General features: G+C 43.6%; 1 protein-coding gene across 1 annotated transcript in view; it reads right to left on the bottom strand.

Annotated features, from left to right (window-relative positions):
* The window catches only part of TGFBRAP1 (transforming growth factor beta receptor associated protein 1), a gene marked incomplete at its 3' end in the record, with an annotated part of 33,886 nt that extends 31,276 nt beyond the window's left edge, over window positions 1–2,610 (bottom strand). The window contains exon 1 of the mRNA XM_080711843.1: window positions 1,920–2,610. Coding sequence (XP_080567969.1) covers window positions 1,920–2,607 — 688 coding nt within the window. The 5' untranslated portion in view covers window positions 2,608–2,610. The remainder of the gene's footprint in view (window positions 1–1,919) is intronic.
* Window positions 2,611–17,644: the final 15,034 nt, after the last annotated feature.

The following is a 17,644-nucleotide window of genomic DNA, read 5'->3' as shown; positions in this document are numbered from 1 at the left end:
TTCCTAATATCCTAAGGGCAAAAAGAACCACCAACAGTCAGGCTTTTTCCAGTAATTATACTGTGAGAGTAGCAGGGTTGGTACTCCTACTCTGTTCTATGTTCTGTGGGATAAATCAAAGGAATACTGATGGCGTGGAGAAATAAAGGGTTTTGGTTGAAAGGAGACACCAGCACAGATGGATTGGTCCTCTCAGTGTGCTCCCAGGATGGGGTTATCTTTAAAGGATAGACTTCCCAGCACTGTCTACTGAAAAGGCTCAGACACAACGAAGAGTAAACACTGTCCCGTACCAAGACCATGGTCCATGAACAGCAGGGATCCTTAGAGGAATGGCTAAAAAGCAGATCTGGGGCAGCAGATGCAGGAGGTGAGCCCAGAATATACCAGAAGGCAAGGATACCATCAGATTCCCAGGGATGCATCAGGAGTCCCCCTGGATCAATGCCCACAATTAAACAGTTAAGGAAAAGAAAGTCTGCTTCACCAAAGTATTCCCAATAACAAATAAAGAGGGAATAGACCGAAGTCGAATGTAGACAACTGGCAGCTCCCGATGATTGAATGGATCTAAGCAGTGGCCATGCAAAGCTGTGACACCAGAAAAAGGGATATTAAAAAGACCTTACATGACCTGAAATAGAAGGACCCCACCACTATGAAATAGTCCTGCCTCTCTGCAAAGCAAGCAAAGAATAAATAGACAAAATAATAACAACAAAATATTTTGAATCTCCCAGGTACTCTCCGAGCTACACCCCCAGCCCTATTTTGTATTCTTTATTTTGAAACAGGGTCTCACTAGGTTGCAAAAGGGCCTCACTAAGTAGCTGAGGCTGTCTGTGAACCACGATCCTCCTGTCTCAGCCTCCAGAATGCTGGGATTACAAGTGTGCGCCACCACGCCCAGCTTGCAGGCTCTATGTTTAATGCAAAATCTAACAGGTTTTGTGTCTAGTCTGGTTCCTGCCTACTTAACCCCACATTCGCAGTTGGGAGGAACCTGCCCCCCACAATCCTGCGGGTCGGCCATGGTCTCATCACACACACCTCCTCAATGCTGGGTACCCCTCTTCATAAACACAGTCATGCTATAAGGAACCATGTATATGACTGTAGTCCCATAAGATTATTACTATATTTTAGGTACTGGGGATGGGAACCCATCTACCTCTGATCTACACCCTCAGCCCTATTTTATATTTTTCATTTTGAAACAAGGTCTCACGGAGTTGCAAAGGGCTTCACTTAGTAGCTGAGGCTGTCCGCAAACCACGATCCCCCTGTCTCAGCCTCCCAAATGCTGGGATTACAAGTGTGCACCACCACGCCTGACCGGTAAGATTATTATGTCACCTAGTGACAACAGAGCCATCTTCCCAGATGCAAATGCTCTCCATAACCTGGTAACCAGGGAGGCTGTGCCTGGAGGGCCAGGGGATTTATAGAAAATCTGCGTACTTTCAATTTTGCTGTGGATCTAAGATAGCTCTTAAAAACTAAAGTCCATTTATTTATTTATTTTGAGGTACTGGGAATGGAACCCAGGGGAACTCTACCTCCGAGCTACACCCCCAGCCCTCTCTTTTAGTCTATTTATTTTTTGAAACAGGATCTCACTGAATTGCAAAGGGCCTCACTAAGTAGCTGAGGCTGTTCATGAACCATGATCCTCCTGTCTCCGCCTCCCGAATGCCTGGCCTAAAGTCCATTTTTAAAGCAAAAATCAAGACGTGTACCAGTGAAAATGACACACTCTCCTAACAATGCATGTCTTAGGACATATCCCTATTGCAAGGTGATGCATGGCTTTCATAGATAAAACCTCACTCTCCCCGTGCAGTGTGCATTCAAGGGATCCCCCAGCAGAGGGGGCAGGGCAGGTGCTGGTGGCAGCAGGGCTAGAGCTCCCTCCTCACCCAGGCCTCCGGGGCCCGCCAGCAGGAACTCCTGTCTGCCTATCCTCTTGACGATCGGCCGCTTCTCCTCGCTGCAGTACGGAAAGAGGTCCTGGGAGAGGCCCGTGCTGTAGTTCAGGATGATGTACTGAGTGGTCAGCGCCAGGCACAAGAAGTGACCGTCCACAGCCACGGCCAGGGGCTGCTCCGGGGTGGACACCTCCTTGACGATCTGCACCCGGTCCTCGTATACCAGAAACATCTGGATGGTCCTGCGTTTGACGGAGAGGATGCACACTTCCACGCAGAACGGGTCCCCGCTCACCGGGTTCTCGTTCAAGGCGAACGCCGTGGCCCCTTTGATGCGGGCCCCGGAGGGCACGGGCTCCAGGTTCAGCATGTTGACCAGGGTGATGGAGCTGTCACACAGCACCAGCAGCCTGTTGAGGGCCGAGGCCGCCCGCAGCTCGTTCACCGGCTTCTTGAAGCCCAGGTGTCTGTGCAGCTGCTTGGTGGAGGTGAAGGAGGCTGTCCCTGTGGCCAAAGCCTTCTCCTCCAACAAGAAATGGTAAATGAAGCAGTCGTTGGTGCCGATGTAGAGGTTCCGGCCGCAGCACTCCACGCACTCTATGTTGATACGCTCCTTGTCGCCCATCAGCTGCTCCCGCTCCACCGCAGGCACCAGGGTGAAGGCCTTGATGTTCATCATGTTTGCTGGGTGATCTGCAGGGACAGGAAGGGGAGAGGGTCATTTTAGAGGAGTTGGGGCCAAGCAGAAATATTTCAGGTGGCCATGAAGATACGTTCCTTCTCTTCCCCTGTTTTCAGGTCTGCTAAAGAAATTCATTAGGATGAATTTCTGCTATAGGCTGGGAAGAGATGATGTCTCCAAGACCTGCCCCAGCACAGAGCTGGGAGACCCCAGTGAAGAGGATGCATGCGTGAGATTGTGCTCAGGGCCATCCTGCAAATGCCCGGTATCACTACGATACACACTGCCTCCTCCCATCGCTCCTGGAGACACCCCTGCAGGGAGGAGACGAGCACCTGTGTTCATCCGCAGACGACAGGGCCAAGAGTTCTAAAAAGGGAGACATGATTCTCATCGGCCTGTCGTGGTGGGGCAAGCATGCAATCCCAACCAGTACCTGGAAGGCTGAGACAGGAGCATCTCAGGTTAGAGGCCAGCCTCAGCACCCTACAGACCCTCAGCAAATTAGACCATGTTTCAAAATTTAAAAAAAAAAAAAAAAAAAGGCTGGAGGTACAGCTCAGTAGTAAAATGCCCTTGGGTTCAATACAAATAAAAATCAAAGAAAAAAATGATTCTCCTGGATCTTCCCTGAACTTCTTGAGTTTGGATTAAAAGGAATGGGAGGGTGCGGCTACAAGATCCTGCCAGAAACACTATAGCATAAACTCTGCCTTGTATCTTTTGAGTTCTTCCCGGTCAGGCCTGCATGCCCAGCTCTCTCTTTGGCTCCCAGAATAAAATCCTTTCCAGTCAAGTAGTAAAGATGTGCCTCAAATCTCCCTCATCCAGGTAGCAGGTGGAGTAGATCACTGGATAAAAACCCGCCGGCAGTGGGCTTCCCCTTCCCTCCCGACAGAGGACATGGGCTCCATACTCCATGAGGTCACAGGCCAGAAAATGGCAAGATGACCTCCTCTGACTTCTCAGTGGCACAGTCCCTGACAGCCACAGGGGACCAGGATCAGCAGCTCTAGAGAGGATCGGGAAGTCTGATGGAAGTCACAGGGATGCAGGTCGGGCTCCCATCAGAAAGCGTCCTCCATTACACTAAGACACCCAGTGATGGAACAGTCATCTCAGTAGAGATTAAGTCCCTTACTCCTTCGAGGCCCTCCAGGGAAAGCGAGGAGACCTAGGAAATATTCAAAGAGGATTTATGTGTCAGCGAAGGGAGAGAATGGATAGCCCCTCTAGTGCAAAGACTGTAGGATTCCACAATATGTGTGCACACGCCACACATTTGCCAAGACAAAGGCAGCTACGCACAGGTGAGACACCACGCCCCCCAGGCTGGGCAAGAGTTTCGTCTGTGGGCGTATCAAAGTCCTTCTCAACCCTTCGCATCCCTTGAGTGAATTCTGAATTACATGGTGCTGTGGTCTGAGTGTCTGTACCCCTCCCGGACTCAGGAGCTCAGACTTATCTCTGGTGTGGTGGTGATGGGAGATGGGGCATCTCTGAGATTAGGTCTTGAGGGTGGCGCCTGATGAATGGGATTAGTCCTTTTATTAAAAAGGACAGAGGGAGCTGCACAGTCCCTTCTTCTAGGTGAGCTGACAGCCAGAAGTGTCTCTTTCTTTCTTTCTTTCTTTCTTTCTTTCTTTCTTTCTTTCTTTCTTTCTTTCTATTGGTGCATAGTAGTCACGCATCTTAATGGAGTACAAGATGGCAGAGGCAGCGTGCACACATCACGCAATTAGCCCTTCCCCAGTTCCCTCCTCATTCCCTCCCCCTCCCTCCTTCTCCTGTGCGGCTCAGTGATGGACCACTTTCTAAAGAATAGGACCTAACCGTGCTGACTCTGCTGCTACCTCGGCTGTGGACTTCCCAGTCTCCATAACTGTGAGCAAGACGATTCGATCGTGTGCAAATTACCCAGACGACGGCATTTGATTATAGCACCCACAAAGGAAATAGGACGCTTGACTTTTCCAGCCTCCGTTTTCTCATGGGTGAAACGAGCTTTCAAATAATGGCACCTACTTTGTAGGATTATTTGAGGACTAAGTGATTCAAGCTGGAGAAAAATGCTTGATAGAATGCACATAGAATCCTACATAGGTTTTTTTTTTTTTTTTTTAATCTCACCATGAAGACTAATTTCTTCCCTGCACTTGGACTACCCTCTACTCCTACAACCCCCAAGCTGGTTTGGGTATTTTCTTCCTTCCTTTCTTTCTTTCTTTCTTTCTTTCTTTCTTTCTTTCTTTCTTTCTTTCTTCCTTTCTTTCTTTCTTTCTTTCTTTCTTTCGGTTCTTTCTTTCTTCCTTCCTCTCTTCCTCTCTTCCTTCCTTCCTCCCTCTTTTTTTCTTTCTTTCTTTCTTTCTTTCTTTCTTTCTTTCTTTCTTTCACCCAGGGGCATTTTACCTCCATCTCCAAGCTACACCCCCCCACCCCGCCTAGCCCTGTCTTTTATTCTTTATTTTGAAACAGGGTCTCACTAAGTCGCAGAGGCCTGAGTAGCTGAGGCTGGCCTCGAACCTGCGATCCTCTTATTTCAGCCCCCTAATTCTGGAATTACAAACATGTGCCACCATGCCCGGCTTTGCTTTGGGTATTTAACTCCCAAGCTGGGCACCAAGAGAAGAAACAGTGCCATGTTCTGAACTCAGAAATAGGTAACCTGAACCAGGTGTGGTGGTGCATGCCTGTAATCCCTGTACTTGGGAGCCTGAGACAGGAAGGCCTCCGGTTCAAGGACAGCCTCAGAAAGTAGTGAGATTCTTATCAATCTGGTGAGACCATTTCAAAATAAAAATAAAATACAGGGCTGAGAGTGTGGCTCAGAGGCAGAAGGCCACTGGGCTTAATCCTTAGCAGCACAAAAAAAATTAAATTAAATTTAAAAAAAAAGAAAAAAAAGGGTAACCTGCTCATGTCCACCAAAAGACTAAAACATAACAAGAACACACTAGTACACACTAGTAGCGCACAACCCCCTACAGGCATCTCCACACTCACTGAAGTGTGATTCTCTCCAAACAGACCCCAGGAGTGAGGCAGGGGACCGAGAGGCGAGGCGCAGAAAGCACGCAGGGAAGGAGTCTTGTCCATCTAACTCAGCGTCTCGGGGGCCGTGGGTGCAGAAGGCCGCTAGGCCGCTGCAAATAACTCCTTGCGCAAACAATTCTTAAACACCACCATCTATTTGTTACCACGAAATACAGTCACCAAAAACCCGCCTAGATAATATTTTTTCCATTTAAATGCTAATGAGTGAGACCCAGATATTGAAATGTAAGCTTGGAGACATCTAAGTCAGTGAGAGCCAAAGCAAGACAAAATACTTCTTCCTTCACTGATTGGTCAGTCGAGGCTGTCTTTTAAAATGGCAGGGTAAAGCGATCCTGCCACTTAAACTATGAATTGTATCTCTCCCTTTGTGGAAAGCACAGAAAAACAAGCTTCGGGCACCTACAATCCAACTCCTTTATTTTGCTTCTTAAAAGCAGATTGTCAGCCAGGGGTGGTGGCGCACACCTGTGATCCCAGGAACTGGGAGGCTGCGACAGGAGAATTGCAGGTTCAAGACCAGCCTTAGCAACTTAGCAAGAACTCTGCTCAGCAACCTAGTGAGACCCTGTTTCATAACGAAACAGAAAAAGGGCTGGGGGTGCAGCTCGGAGGTAAAATGCCCCTGAGTTCCATCTCCAGCACACACACACATGCCAAAAAAAAAAGTCAGATTATCTAGCCTCTGTCTTCACTTAGCATAAGAAACAATCTAAAAATATTTTCAGTGAAGAGTATTATGGAAAGCATCAAATACCTTATATTTAGTCCAAGTAGCTGGCAGTCAAACACAGAGGAAGAGAGGGAGTTGTGAGAAAAATGTGTGGCTAGCCGGGCGTGGCGGTGCAGGCCTGTAATCTCAGTACTTGGGAGGCTGAGACAGGAGGATCACAGATTCGACACCAGCCTTGGCTACTTAGTGAGTCTCTCAGCAACTTAGTGGGACCCTGTTTCAAGACAAAAAATAAAAAGAGCTTGGGTATAGCTCAATGATAGAATGTTCCTGGGTTGGTTCAATCCCTAGGAACACACACACACACACACACACACACACACACACACACACAACTAATATAAAATTTAAACGTTTTGTTAGAACTTCACATCAAAAACATGGTTTTAATTTAAAAGATTAACATTTTCATGTTTTCCCAAAAATTTTCAAAATGCATACCCGGTTACAAAAAGAGAATGAAAAATGTTAGTATATAATTTAATTTATTTAGGGTTTTTTTTTTTTTTGTGGTACTGGGGTTCCTGGAAGCCCTTCTACCTCCGGGCTACACTCCCAGACCTATTTTTATACTATTTTATTTGGAAACAGGGTCTCTTAGGCCAGCACGGCTGGCTTCGAACCTGCGCGATCCTCCTGTCTCCGCCTCCCAAGCGCAGGGATTACAAGCGTGCGCCACCATGCCCGCAGTACATAATCTGAATAAGAAAAATATTACATATGCAGCAAATACCTCCGAATATCCAAAACAAAATACAATTACAAGACACTTTCTCATTTTCCAAAAGTATCCCAATCTTGTTAAGTATTAATAAAACTAGAAAATAAACAAAGGATAGAGCAATATGTGCTAAAGGCCAAAATAAGAATATCAGTAATTGTTTCCTGCCAAATCGAAACTACGCAGATTGGCCTTTTAAAGATACACAGCCACTCGTGATGATGTGAATCCATATGAGTATCCTTGAAAACGCTAATGTAAAGACACTAATCTTTTCTACAAATGTACCCAGAAATTTTATCTTTCAGTTAGCACCTGCAATCACTCTTATTATAAGAATTTGTAGCCTTGGTTTGCCTACTCCTAAACTCCAAAACCCTAAGTCCATTCTTTCTACATGCACATGGGCTGGGTAACACATTTTTTAAAAAAATCCAGATATTACAAAAAAAAATTTGCCTGCTTTTCTTTCTGTGATCTTTTCACTTGGAAACCTATGATAATGGTTTCTGGGGGCCCCACTTTTTTTTCAAAGCCCATGGCCAATCCCAGGAGAGCTGATTCGGGTGAGGATAGAGGATGGAGAGCCCTGACTACCTTCTGATTTCATGGACATTGTCTGTCCCACAAAGTAAGCACTTGGTCCAGAAGGTTCTCCAGGCATGTTCTGCCAAACACTTGGGAATCACAAAGCTCAAATTATACATAATAAATTTTCCCAAGAATTAAAAGAAAAGAAAGGTCAAACATATCCAACTTTATTTTATGAAGTATAACTTTGATTGCAGGTCATTCTTACTCCTGAATAAACATGCCTAAGTATTAGCGTACTGGGTCAACCAATATACATACATACATACATACATACATACAATAAGGCTAAGTTGAAATGCAATACTGGTTTAAAGTAATAAAATCTGTCAGTTTAGTTCATTTGCAGATTTAACATGAAAAAAGTCATTATTTCAATAGGTGTAGAAAAGCATTTAAAATCCAACATTTATAACCAAAACTTGTAGCATATTATCCTGCTATCTAAAGCAAACAAAAAATCCTAAAAGCAAAATCTCAGACTTTTTGTCTTTGAAACAAAGAACAAGACAAGGATGTCTGCTGTTACCATCTGTGGTAAACTGAACTGAGTACCATCAAAAGATGGTAAAGTCTTGGCCGGGTGTGGTGGCACACGCTTGTAATCCCCATGCTTGGGAGGCAGAGACAGGAGGATCGCGCTGGTTCAGAGCTAACCTCGCTGGCTTGAGACCCTGTTTCCACATAAGAATGTTAAAAAATAGGTCTGGGAGTGTAGCCCGTGGGAGTGTAGCCCAAAAGTAGAGGGGCTTCCAGGAACCCTAGTACCACAAAAAAAAAAAAAAAAAAAAAAAAAACCATGGTAAAGTCCTAACCTTGGGTTCCTGTGACTGTCCCCTTCCATGGAAATAGGGTTCTTATAAATAATCAAGATGACGTCACTAGGGTGGTCATAATTCAACATGACTATGTCCTTGTAAAAAGCAAAAGTTTAGTTGCAGAGACAGACACGTACAAAGAAAAGACAGGTGAGCAAAGAAGAAGAAGGTAACTATCTACCAGTCAAGGAGCACCAGTAACTACCAGAAGCAGGGCCGGAACAGATTCTCCCTGACAGCCCTCAGAAAGAACTAGCCCTGCCTGCTATGGTTGTAATGGCACCGTGGGCTCTTTTCCTCGATTCAAACTGATAAAATGAATTGGGAAATTAAATACTAATAGTTTGATTGCAGCTTCAACAATCTTTATTACAAGTCAGCAGAAATTAGAGAAGAGAAGAAGAGCAGTGTCTTAGAAGACATGCTGGAGAACTCGAAAATGGAGCCCTGACCTGGCCCGTAAATAGAGCTTGCTTTCTTTCTTTCTTTCTTTCTTTCTTTCTTTCTTTCTTTCTTTCTTTCTTTTCTTTTCTTTTCTTTTTTGTATAGTACTGGGGATTGAACCCAGTGACATTCTACCTCTGAGTTATACCCCCAGCCCTCTTTGATTATTTTGAAACAGAGTCTCACTAAGTTGCAGAGGGCCTCACTAAGTAATTAGCTGAGGCTGGCTGTGAACCTTCAATCCTCCTGTCTCAGCCTCCCAAGTACTGGGATTATAGGTGTGGGCCACCACGCCTGGCTACAGTTTTCTTACTGGTATGTTCTTATCAGCATTACCAAGGCAATGGCTAGTAACTTATTTCTAGGCAGATGGTGCCTCCTTATCTCAGGGCAGTGCACTTACTAAGTGCGGGGGTCAATAATCTACTCGCTTTTACCTCTGTTGTATTGGGCTGTATTGGTTGCCCACCAACTATGGCTGCTTTGAAGTAACACACAAAGTTTATACTTCCCTTACCAATGCTGGTTCCAAAGAACAGAAAGGAAACAGAGATACACAATTACAGCTTGTGTATCTGTGTAAATTACTAAGAATCTGTGTACATTACTGAGAGCAAAGCATAAGGCCCTTGCTAGTGCCAGGCAGAGTCACTGTGATTTTTATATATTTGTAGAGTTACAGGCTTTAGTTGCCTTTATGTATTTCTAAGGCCAGAGACTTCATTGTCTCTATGGTCTTCTAAGGCTAAAGGCTTTAATTGCCTTTACATCCTTATTATAAGTTAATATTAGGACAAAAGGCAGAGAGTTCAGGAATATAACGGGCAAAGTTGCCACCTTTCCCTGCCTGACTTCTGCATAGCACCCAGATTCTGACTGTCTTTTACATTTTTTATTGGAAGTTAATACCAATAAAAGGAAGATATTTTTCAATACTGGCACACTGCCTACACTTTAATCTCACATTAATCTCCAGGAGGGTAAGATGCAAATTTCTGCTATTTAAGGATCCAGTCTCTGGCACTTGGTTACAGTGTCCTAGCAAAATAACACACCATCTTTATTCAACATACTGAGAGTCTTTGCCAATACAATAAAACACAAAAAAACACAGTCATGAAACTATAACTATCTGTGCATACCATTGCTGTTTACATGGACGCTCAAAACAATCTGTTGAATTGATGTTCAAAAATATTTATTTTTTTACAGAATATATCAAAGTAATTTGCATTTCTATACACAAACCACAATTAGGGACTATTACAAAAGTATTTTAAAATAAGGCATGAAAAAAATGAGGCATGAGAGAATTATCTAACAAAGATTTAAAAGATATTTGGTGGGAAAAAAATCACAAAATTTTATTGTTAGACATTAAAGAAACAATTACAGTCCCAGCAGGCTTTTCTGCAGAAATTGACAAATTGGTTTTAAAATTTAAATGAAAATGAAAGGGCCTAGAATAGCCAAAAAAAAAAAAAAAATGAAAACAAAGAACAAAATTGAAGGAGTTACACTAAAGGATTTTAGAAATTGCTGTAAAACTGCAATGTGGTAAGTAAGCTACAAGGAGAGACAAGCATGTCAAGTTCGATACTGGGAGAAAAATCTCCAATACATACACCTCTGAAAAACTCGTATCCAGAATATATAAAAACTCCTACAAGCCAAAAATAAAAAGAAAATTTGTTTCTAAATGAGCAAAAGACTCAGACAGACACTTCATGAAAAAAGGTAGATGAATGATCAAAAAGAACATGAAAAGATGCTTATCATCATGAGTCGTTCACCAGAGAAATTTACTTTAAGCTGCAATGAGAAATCGTTTCACACCTACTAGAGTGGCTACCATCAAAAAATGAAAATAATAATAACACTAAATGTCAACTGGGAATAAAGACCAAGTGGAAATCTCATACTTTGTTGGAAGAATTATAAAAACGTATTACTGCTTAGGAGATCTGTTTGGCGATTTTTGATAACCATATTACCCTACTCTTAATGTTTCCCTTTCTTTTGGGTATAGCTCTATATCCATAAGATGATGCATACAGGAGATACACAACAGGCCTATTCACAATAGCCCCAAACAGGAAACAGGTTATTTTCACTCACTTAATTGAGGCATATTCATACAGCAGAATACTATTCACAAATTAAAAAAAAAAAGTCAAACTATTCAAAAGGCAACAACCAAATGAACCTCAAAAACACTAAGTAAAAGAAACCATGCATAGACTGTCTTATTTCCATTGACACGAAGTTTAAAAGTAAGCAGTATTAATCTACATTGATAGACTCCAGGAAAGTTTACTTGGGAAAGAATAGAGAGACTAAATGGAAAGGGACAACGGAGATTTTCTGGGACAATAGAAATAGTCTGTCTTGTTTAAGGTACTACTGGTTATGGAAGTGTATAGATGTGTCAAAATCCATTGACCTGTGCACTTATGGTCCATGCATTTCACTGTATGCAAATGATGCTTTATATATTTTTTTTAAATCCCCTAATAGCCAGGCGTGGTGGCGCACGCTTGTAATCCCAGTACTTGGGAGGCTGAGACAGGAGGATTGTAGGTTCACGGCCAGCCTCAGCTACTTAGTGAGGCCCTCTGCAACTTGTGGAAAGCCTGTTTCAAAATAAAGAATAAAAAAAAGAAATGGGGCTTGGAATGTAGCTTGGAAGTAGAATGCCCCTGTGTTCCATCCCCAGTACTACACACATACATACACACACACACACACACACACACACACACACACACACATCCTCTAAATAACTAAATAACTAGGAGGAAAATTTTCAATACAAATTCTAACAGGTTAGAATTTCTGACAGGTTGCCCTTTCAATGCAAATTCTAACAGGTTACAGTTATGTGTACATGTAACTCAACAAACAGATTCCAAAATTCATAGGGCAGAGACAGGGGATGTAGCTTAGTGGCAGAGAACTTGCACAGCATGAGTAAGGCCCTGGGTTTTCATCCCCAGCACTACAAAATACAAAAATAAAATTTATATAGTAGAGAAGAGCTAAAAAATTATTTTTTAAAAAAGGAAAACATCTGCCGGGTGTGGTGGCACACGCTTATAATCCCCGTGCTTGGGAGGCAGAGACAGGAGGATCGTGCAGGTTCAAAGCCAGAGGCTGGCTTAAGAGACCCTGTTTCCAAATAATATATAAAATCGGTCTGAGAGTGTAGCCTAGAAGTAGAAGCCCCCTGGAATCCATCCCCAGTACTACCAAAAAAAAAAAAAAAAAAAGACATATTTGAAAAAGGTAAGTTCAGAGGACCGGGGACTAGAATCAACACATAAAAACATAACATAAAACTACAGGAACTAAGATGATGCAGTGCTGGTCCAAGGCTCAACCAAGAAAACATATCTGGGTACCCAGATGCAGACTGTGTATATAGACACACAAGAAATAATGATACTGTATGTTATGTATGTTACTGGTGAATATTGCATATATACGTGTTCAATAAATAGTGTTGGGACTACTAGATATCTAAAGAAGGAAAAATGAATTACTACCTAATTATAGCATGCATCAAAATTATTCCAGATGATTAATATTATTTTTTGTTTGTTTTCGATTTTGTCTTGGTTTTTTTGGGTACTGGGGATTGAACCCAGGGGCATTTTACTTCCGAGCTACACCCCCAGCCCTATGTTTTGTTCTTTATTTTGAACAGCGTCTCACTGAGTTGTAGAGGGCCTCACTAAGCAGCTGAGGAATCACAATTGAGCTGTCCGCGAATCACAATTTTCCTGTCTCAGCCTCCCAAGTACTGGGATTACAAGTATGCGCCACCATGCCTGGCTTGATGATTAACATTCCTAAGTATGAAAGGGATAGCATCAAACTTTGAGGAAGAAAATGTGTGTGGGGGGGATCTTTACCAGTAATTATTCTTGAACCAGAGACTGGCACTGTGTTATCTGCTATAATCACAGATGGTGTGCATAATGGGAGAGCCGTCTTGAAAATGGGCCTGGTGTCCTATGGATTGACACAAGAATCTCATGGCTTTTAACTGAAACACACTCTTCAGTGCCCAAAACAGACAGATAAGCATCATTATTTCATCACTTCGGGGGGACAAAGTCCCCAAACCCACCAATGGATAATGCAGCCCCATACCCGGAGGTGCTTGACTAGAACAAGCTAAAGATCAATTCCTTATCTATATTTCTAAAAGGACATTTTTTAAAGTGAGATTTCTCATTCTACCTTAAGTTTTTGTTTTGTTTTGTTTTAGCTTATGATAGTTTCTCCTAAGGGAAACAGAGATCAGAACATCATTCCACCTCTTAGACCAGAGCCAGGCCAGTCTACCTGCTATACGAGAGAATCTTAGAAAGAGCACGCCATCCCAGAGCAGCTCTGAGAGCCAAACTTGTAAGAGAATCAGCAAAATGCGCCATAGTCCTGCCGGCCTGCAAAACACAGAGCCTGGCGGGCTTCATCAATGGTCCACAGCTCTGTGTCGGGAGGTTATGATGTTGGCGCCATTGACCAGGAGAGAAGGTTCGGAGAAGGTACAGCGAAGAGCCCCAAAGGGGTAGCCTGCAACACGGCCTTTGCCTTATTCTTCAGGTTGTCTTGGACGAGTCCTGAAATGATTAAGAGAAACAAAAGCATGCATGGCGGCCAGCTCTGGTGATGGGAACCCAGGAGAGCAGCGGATGGCTTGGGTCAGGTGAGGCAGGTGCTGGTGCTGGCCCTTGCTCAAGCCAGGCTATGTGCCAGCCCGCAGGACTCAGCAAAGCCTGACCCTAACTCTCCCTGGAGCAGGTGCTGACCCCTGGGTCATCCTTCTTCCTCTCCTGGCCATGGCTTGGCCGTGGGGGCGGGGAGATCAAGCAGGACAAGTGGGTTTGACTGCACATCTTGTTCTTTGCTTTGGGCCTGGAAGCCTCGATTTCTTGTGCTGTTTGTTGTTGGAGCTTGGAGAAAAGCAATATCCAAAGCTTTGGTGTGCTGACTAGGGAAGAGCAAATGCAAGCAGAGCTTTTCTCGGAAGTCCCTTGCCTGCCCAAATAGAAGAGACTAAGAATATAGGGTGAGTCCCCCTTATCTGAAATGCTTAGGATCAGGAGAGCTTCCAACTTTGGAAAATTTGGACATACCTAATGAGGATGGGACCCACGTGGTCAAACATAAAACTCTTTTGTTTCATATACACCTCATACACACAGCTTGAAGGTCCTTTTATACCATATTTTTAGTGCCCCTGAGTTTGGGCTGCAATCAGTCATATGAGATCAGGTGTATGACTTTCCATGGCTTTAACCAGGCACAGAGGCCTACACCTGTAATCCTAGTATGTGGGAGGCTGGGACTGGAGGATCGCAGGTTTGAAGACAGGTTCAGCAACTTAGTGAGACACTCAACAATTTATGAGACCCTCAGTGACTTAGCAAAACCCTGTTTCTAGATTTTAAAAATAGGGATTGGGGGAGTGACTTGGAGGTAGAACACCCATTGGGTTTAATTTCTAGTTTCACAAATTTAATTAATTGATTAATTAAGTAAAAAATAAGAAGGGCTGGGAGTATAGCTCACAGGTAGAATGCCCCTGGGTTCAATCCCCAGTACCACAAAAATAAATAAATAAGTTAATTAATTAATTAATTCAAAAAGGGCCTGAGGGTGTAAATCCATGGTAGAGGGCTTACCTAGCATGCATGAGGCCCGGAGTTTGATCCCTAGCACTGAAAAGAGAGGAAAGGAAGAGGGGGACCCGGTATCTTTTTGTAGCTAGAAAGGAATTGCTCAGAAGATTTGAGTGTCCATAACCTCAATGGACGAGATAAAACACATGCCCAGCTGTTCGTGGGAAAGCTCCCCTCAAGTCCTCAGGATCTATGGGAGCAATTTTATGATTTTTTAATTAAATCATTTTTATGTGATTTTTCCTCATTTTAGGGTCCTAACGCAACATTCCTCTTATGAATAATACCTTTAAATGAAAAGCTATTCCTCCTGAAAGTGGACTTCAAAGAGGAGAGCGTGGAAGTCAGGTGCGATGGTATACCCCTGAAGTCACAGCTACTCACAAGGCTGAAGTATAAGGACTGTTTGAGCCTGCAAATTCAAGAGTAGCCCAGGCAATAGAGTGAGACCTTGTCCAAAAAATTAAAAAAATTTTTTTTTTGTAGAGTAGTTTTGATTTTTTTTTTTAAGTACTGGGGATGAAAGCCAGGGGCATTCTACCTCTGAGCTACACCCCCAGCCCTATTTTTTATTTTTTATTTTGAAACAGGATCTCATGAGTTGCAAAGGGCCTCGCTAAGTAGCTTAGGATGTCCGCAAACATGATCCTCCTCTCTCAAGCTCCCAAATGCTGGGATTACAAGCCTGCGCCACTACGCCCGGCTTTGAACTATTTTTCATTTGAAATATTTCCCATTGCAAGGCTCCAAATGGCCTGGGGTAATGGGAGCAGACTCCTGCTGGGCTCAGAACTGGGCAGACTATGAGCCTTAGGAGGAGCAGGCTGGTGAGAGGTTCTGATGGTGATTAAGGCCCCAGTGATCCACAGTAAACGGTGGGTATCGTGAATAGCTGACATTCCCAATATTCCTTAAGGAATGCTGGATTCTGGTCCTGGCTTAGCCACTGTCTCCTCCTCTGTAAACAGGGATCGGACTCAACTATAGGCTTCCCCTGTAATATTGTTCAGCTGCTTCTGAGCCAAGAAGGAAGACATGGTGGTCTAGAAGGGTTGAATACTCACAGCCTATAGGGCTGGGATGCTAATCCAGGAAGCTTAGCCCCAAAGCACACACCTCTAACCAGGTACCACAATACCTCCTGGCAAGGCAGCTCCAAGCCTGGAGCCTTGGCAACACTGCCACAGCTTCATGAGAGGCCTTGGGTTTAGCTGGATGCTGAGCCCTTGAAAGAATGATTTCCTTTTTTAACAATGACTCCAAGACGCGAATACTACCAAGGAGACGGATATGCTAGCAAGCTAGATGGCTTGTTCAAGGTTGCAAAGCCACAGGTGTATGTTGGCCCACATCTGATTGGGACTCAAAGGCTATTTTCCTCTGCCTTTGGTGGGAGCATGTATGAACCCTGATTCCTCCAGTCCTCTTTCCAACTCCTCCAAGCAAGAGGCCACCTGGGTCCTTAAAGATGATTAACTACTCTTAACACAGTTTGATCCTGGTGATCAGGAGGGGCCTTGCTTCCCTATCTCAGGTCTAGAGGAAGAATCCTTTAATTCTATCTGCTTCCTGGAGACTCAGAGACAAAACATTACGTCCACACATTTCCTATCAAAACAGGACACTCGTTTATGTGACATAAATTGTTCTTACTGAACACCACCCTGGGCTGGCCAGCTCCGTGTTCGTCTCTAGCTTCCCAGGGCCTTCTGTTTGAAACTCAATCTTGACATTTTCTGCGAGTCAACAACAAACGTACCAAAGACTGTCCTTGACTTGCAAAAGAGACAACTCGCTTTCTTGAAAACTAAGAGGTACCGGACCACCACGTTACTTTTTGCACTCATATGGCAGAGAAGACACAAAAGGCAAGTTATAGCACATTAGATCTGTTTCAATGAACTGAAAACCTATCAAAAGAAAGACAGGAGAAAAGAAGAAAAGAAAGAAAAGACGATGAAGGCCTAGCCTCTAATTTCTCATCTTTATGATAGTATTCTGGTACATACCTATATGTAACTATTCATGGTTTGTAGCCTTTATCCTAGGAATATAATAATCGAAATTATTTAAACATACACACACACACACATATATATATTCGGCCACTTTATTCATAGGTCTCATATCTGCGCACTCATCCAACCACAGATTAAAAATATTTGGGAAAAAATTCTGTCTGTACTGAACAGGTACAAACTTCTTTTTGCTATTATTTCCTAAACAATACAGTATAACTAATTTGCATAGCTTCTACATTACACGAGATATTATTAAAAATCTAGTGATGATATAAAGTATAGCCAGGGATGATGGCACACACCTGTAATCTTAGAACTTGGAGGCTGAGATAGGAGCGTGGGTTTGAGGACAGCCTCAGCAATGTAGTGAGGCTTCCAGCAACCTAGCAAGAACCTGTTTGAAAACAAAAGGGGCTGAAGGTATAAGTCAGAGGTAAAATGACCCTGGGTTCAATCCTCTGTACCACAAAAAATCATTTAAATTAAAAAGGGCTGGGGGTGTAGCTTGGAGGTAGAATGTCCCGGGGTTCAATTCCCAGGACCACAAAAAAGATAAAAAGGGAAAAAAGAAAGTCAGGCGTGGTGGCGCATGCCTGTCATGCCAGCACTTGGAAGGCTGAGACAGAGGGGTCATATTTGCGGCCAGCATGAGCAAGTCAGCGAGACTCTACAACTTAGTGAAATCCTGTTTTAAAATAAGAAATAAAATAGGGCTAGGAGTATAGCTCAAAGGCAGAGGGCCTCTAGGAACAATCCTTAGTAACACACACACACACACACACGCACACATTTATATAGAAAAACTGTGTGCACACCTGTGATCCTAGTACTTAGGAGGCTGAGACAGGAAGATGGAAACTTTGCAGCAAGCATCAGCAACTAAGTGAGAGCCCCAGCAACTTAGCAAGACCCTGTTACAAAATAAAAAGAGACAGGGGGATAGCTTGGAGGTAAAATGCCCC

Source organism: Muscardinus avellanarius, assembly GCF_963383645.1.
Source record: "Muscardinus avellanarius genome assembly, chromosome: 15".
Classification (NCBI taxonomy): domain Eukaryota; kingdom Metazoa; phylum Chordata; class Mammalia; order Rodentia; family Gliridae; genus Muscardinus; species Muscardinus avellanarius.
This window is presented reverse-complemented; position numbering and strand designations above follow the sequence as displayed.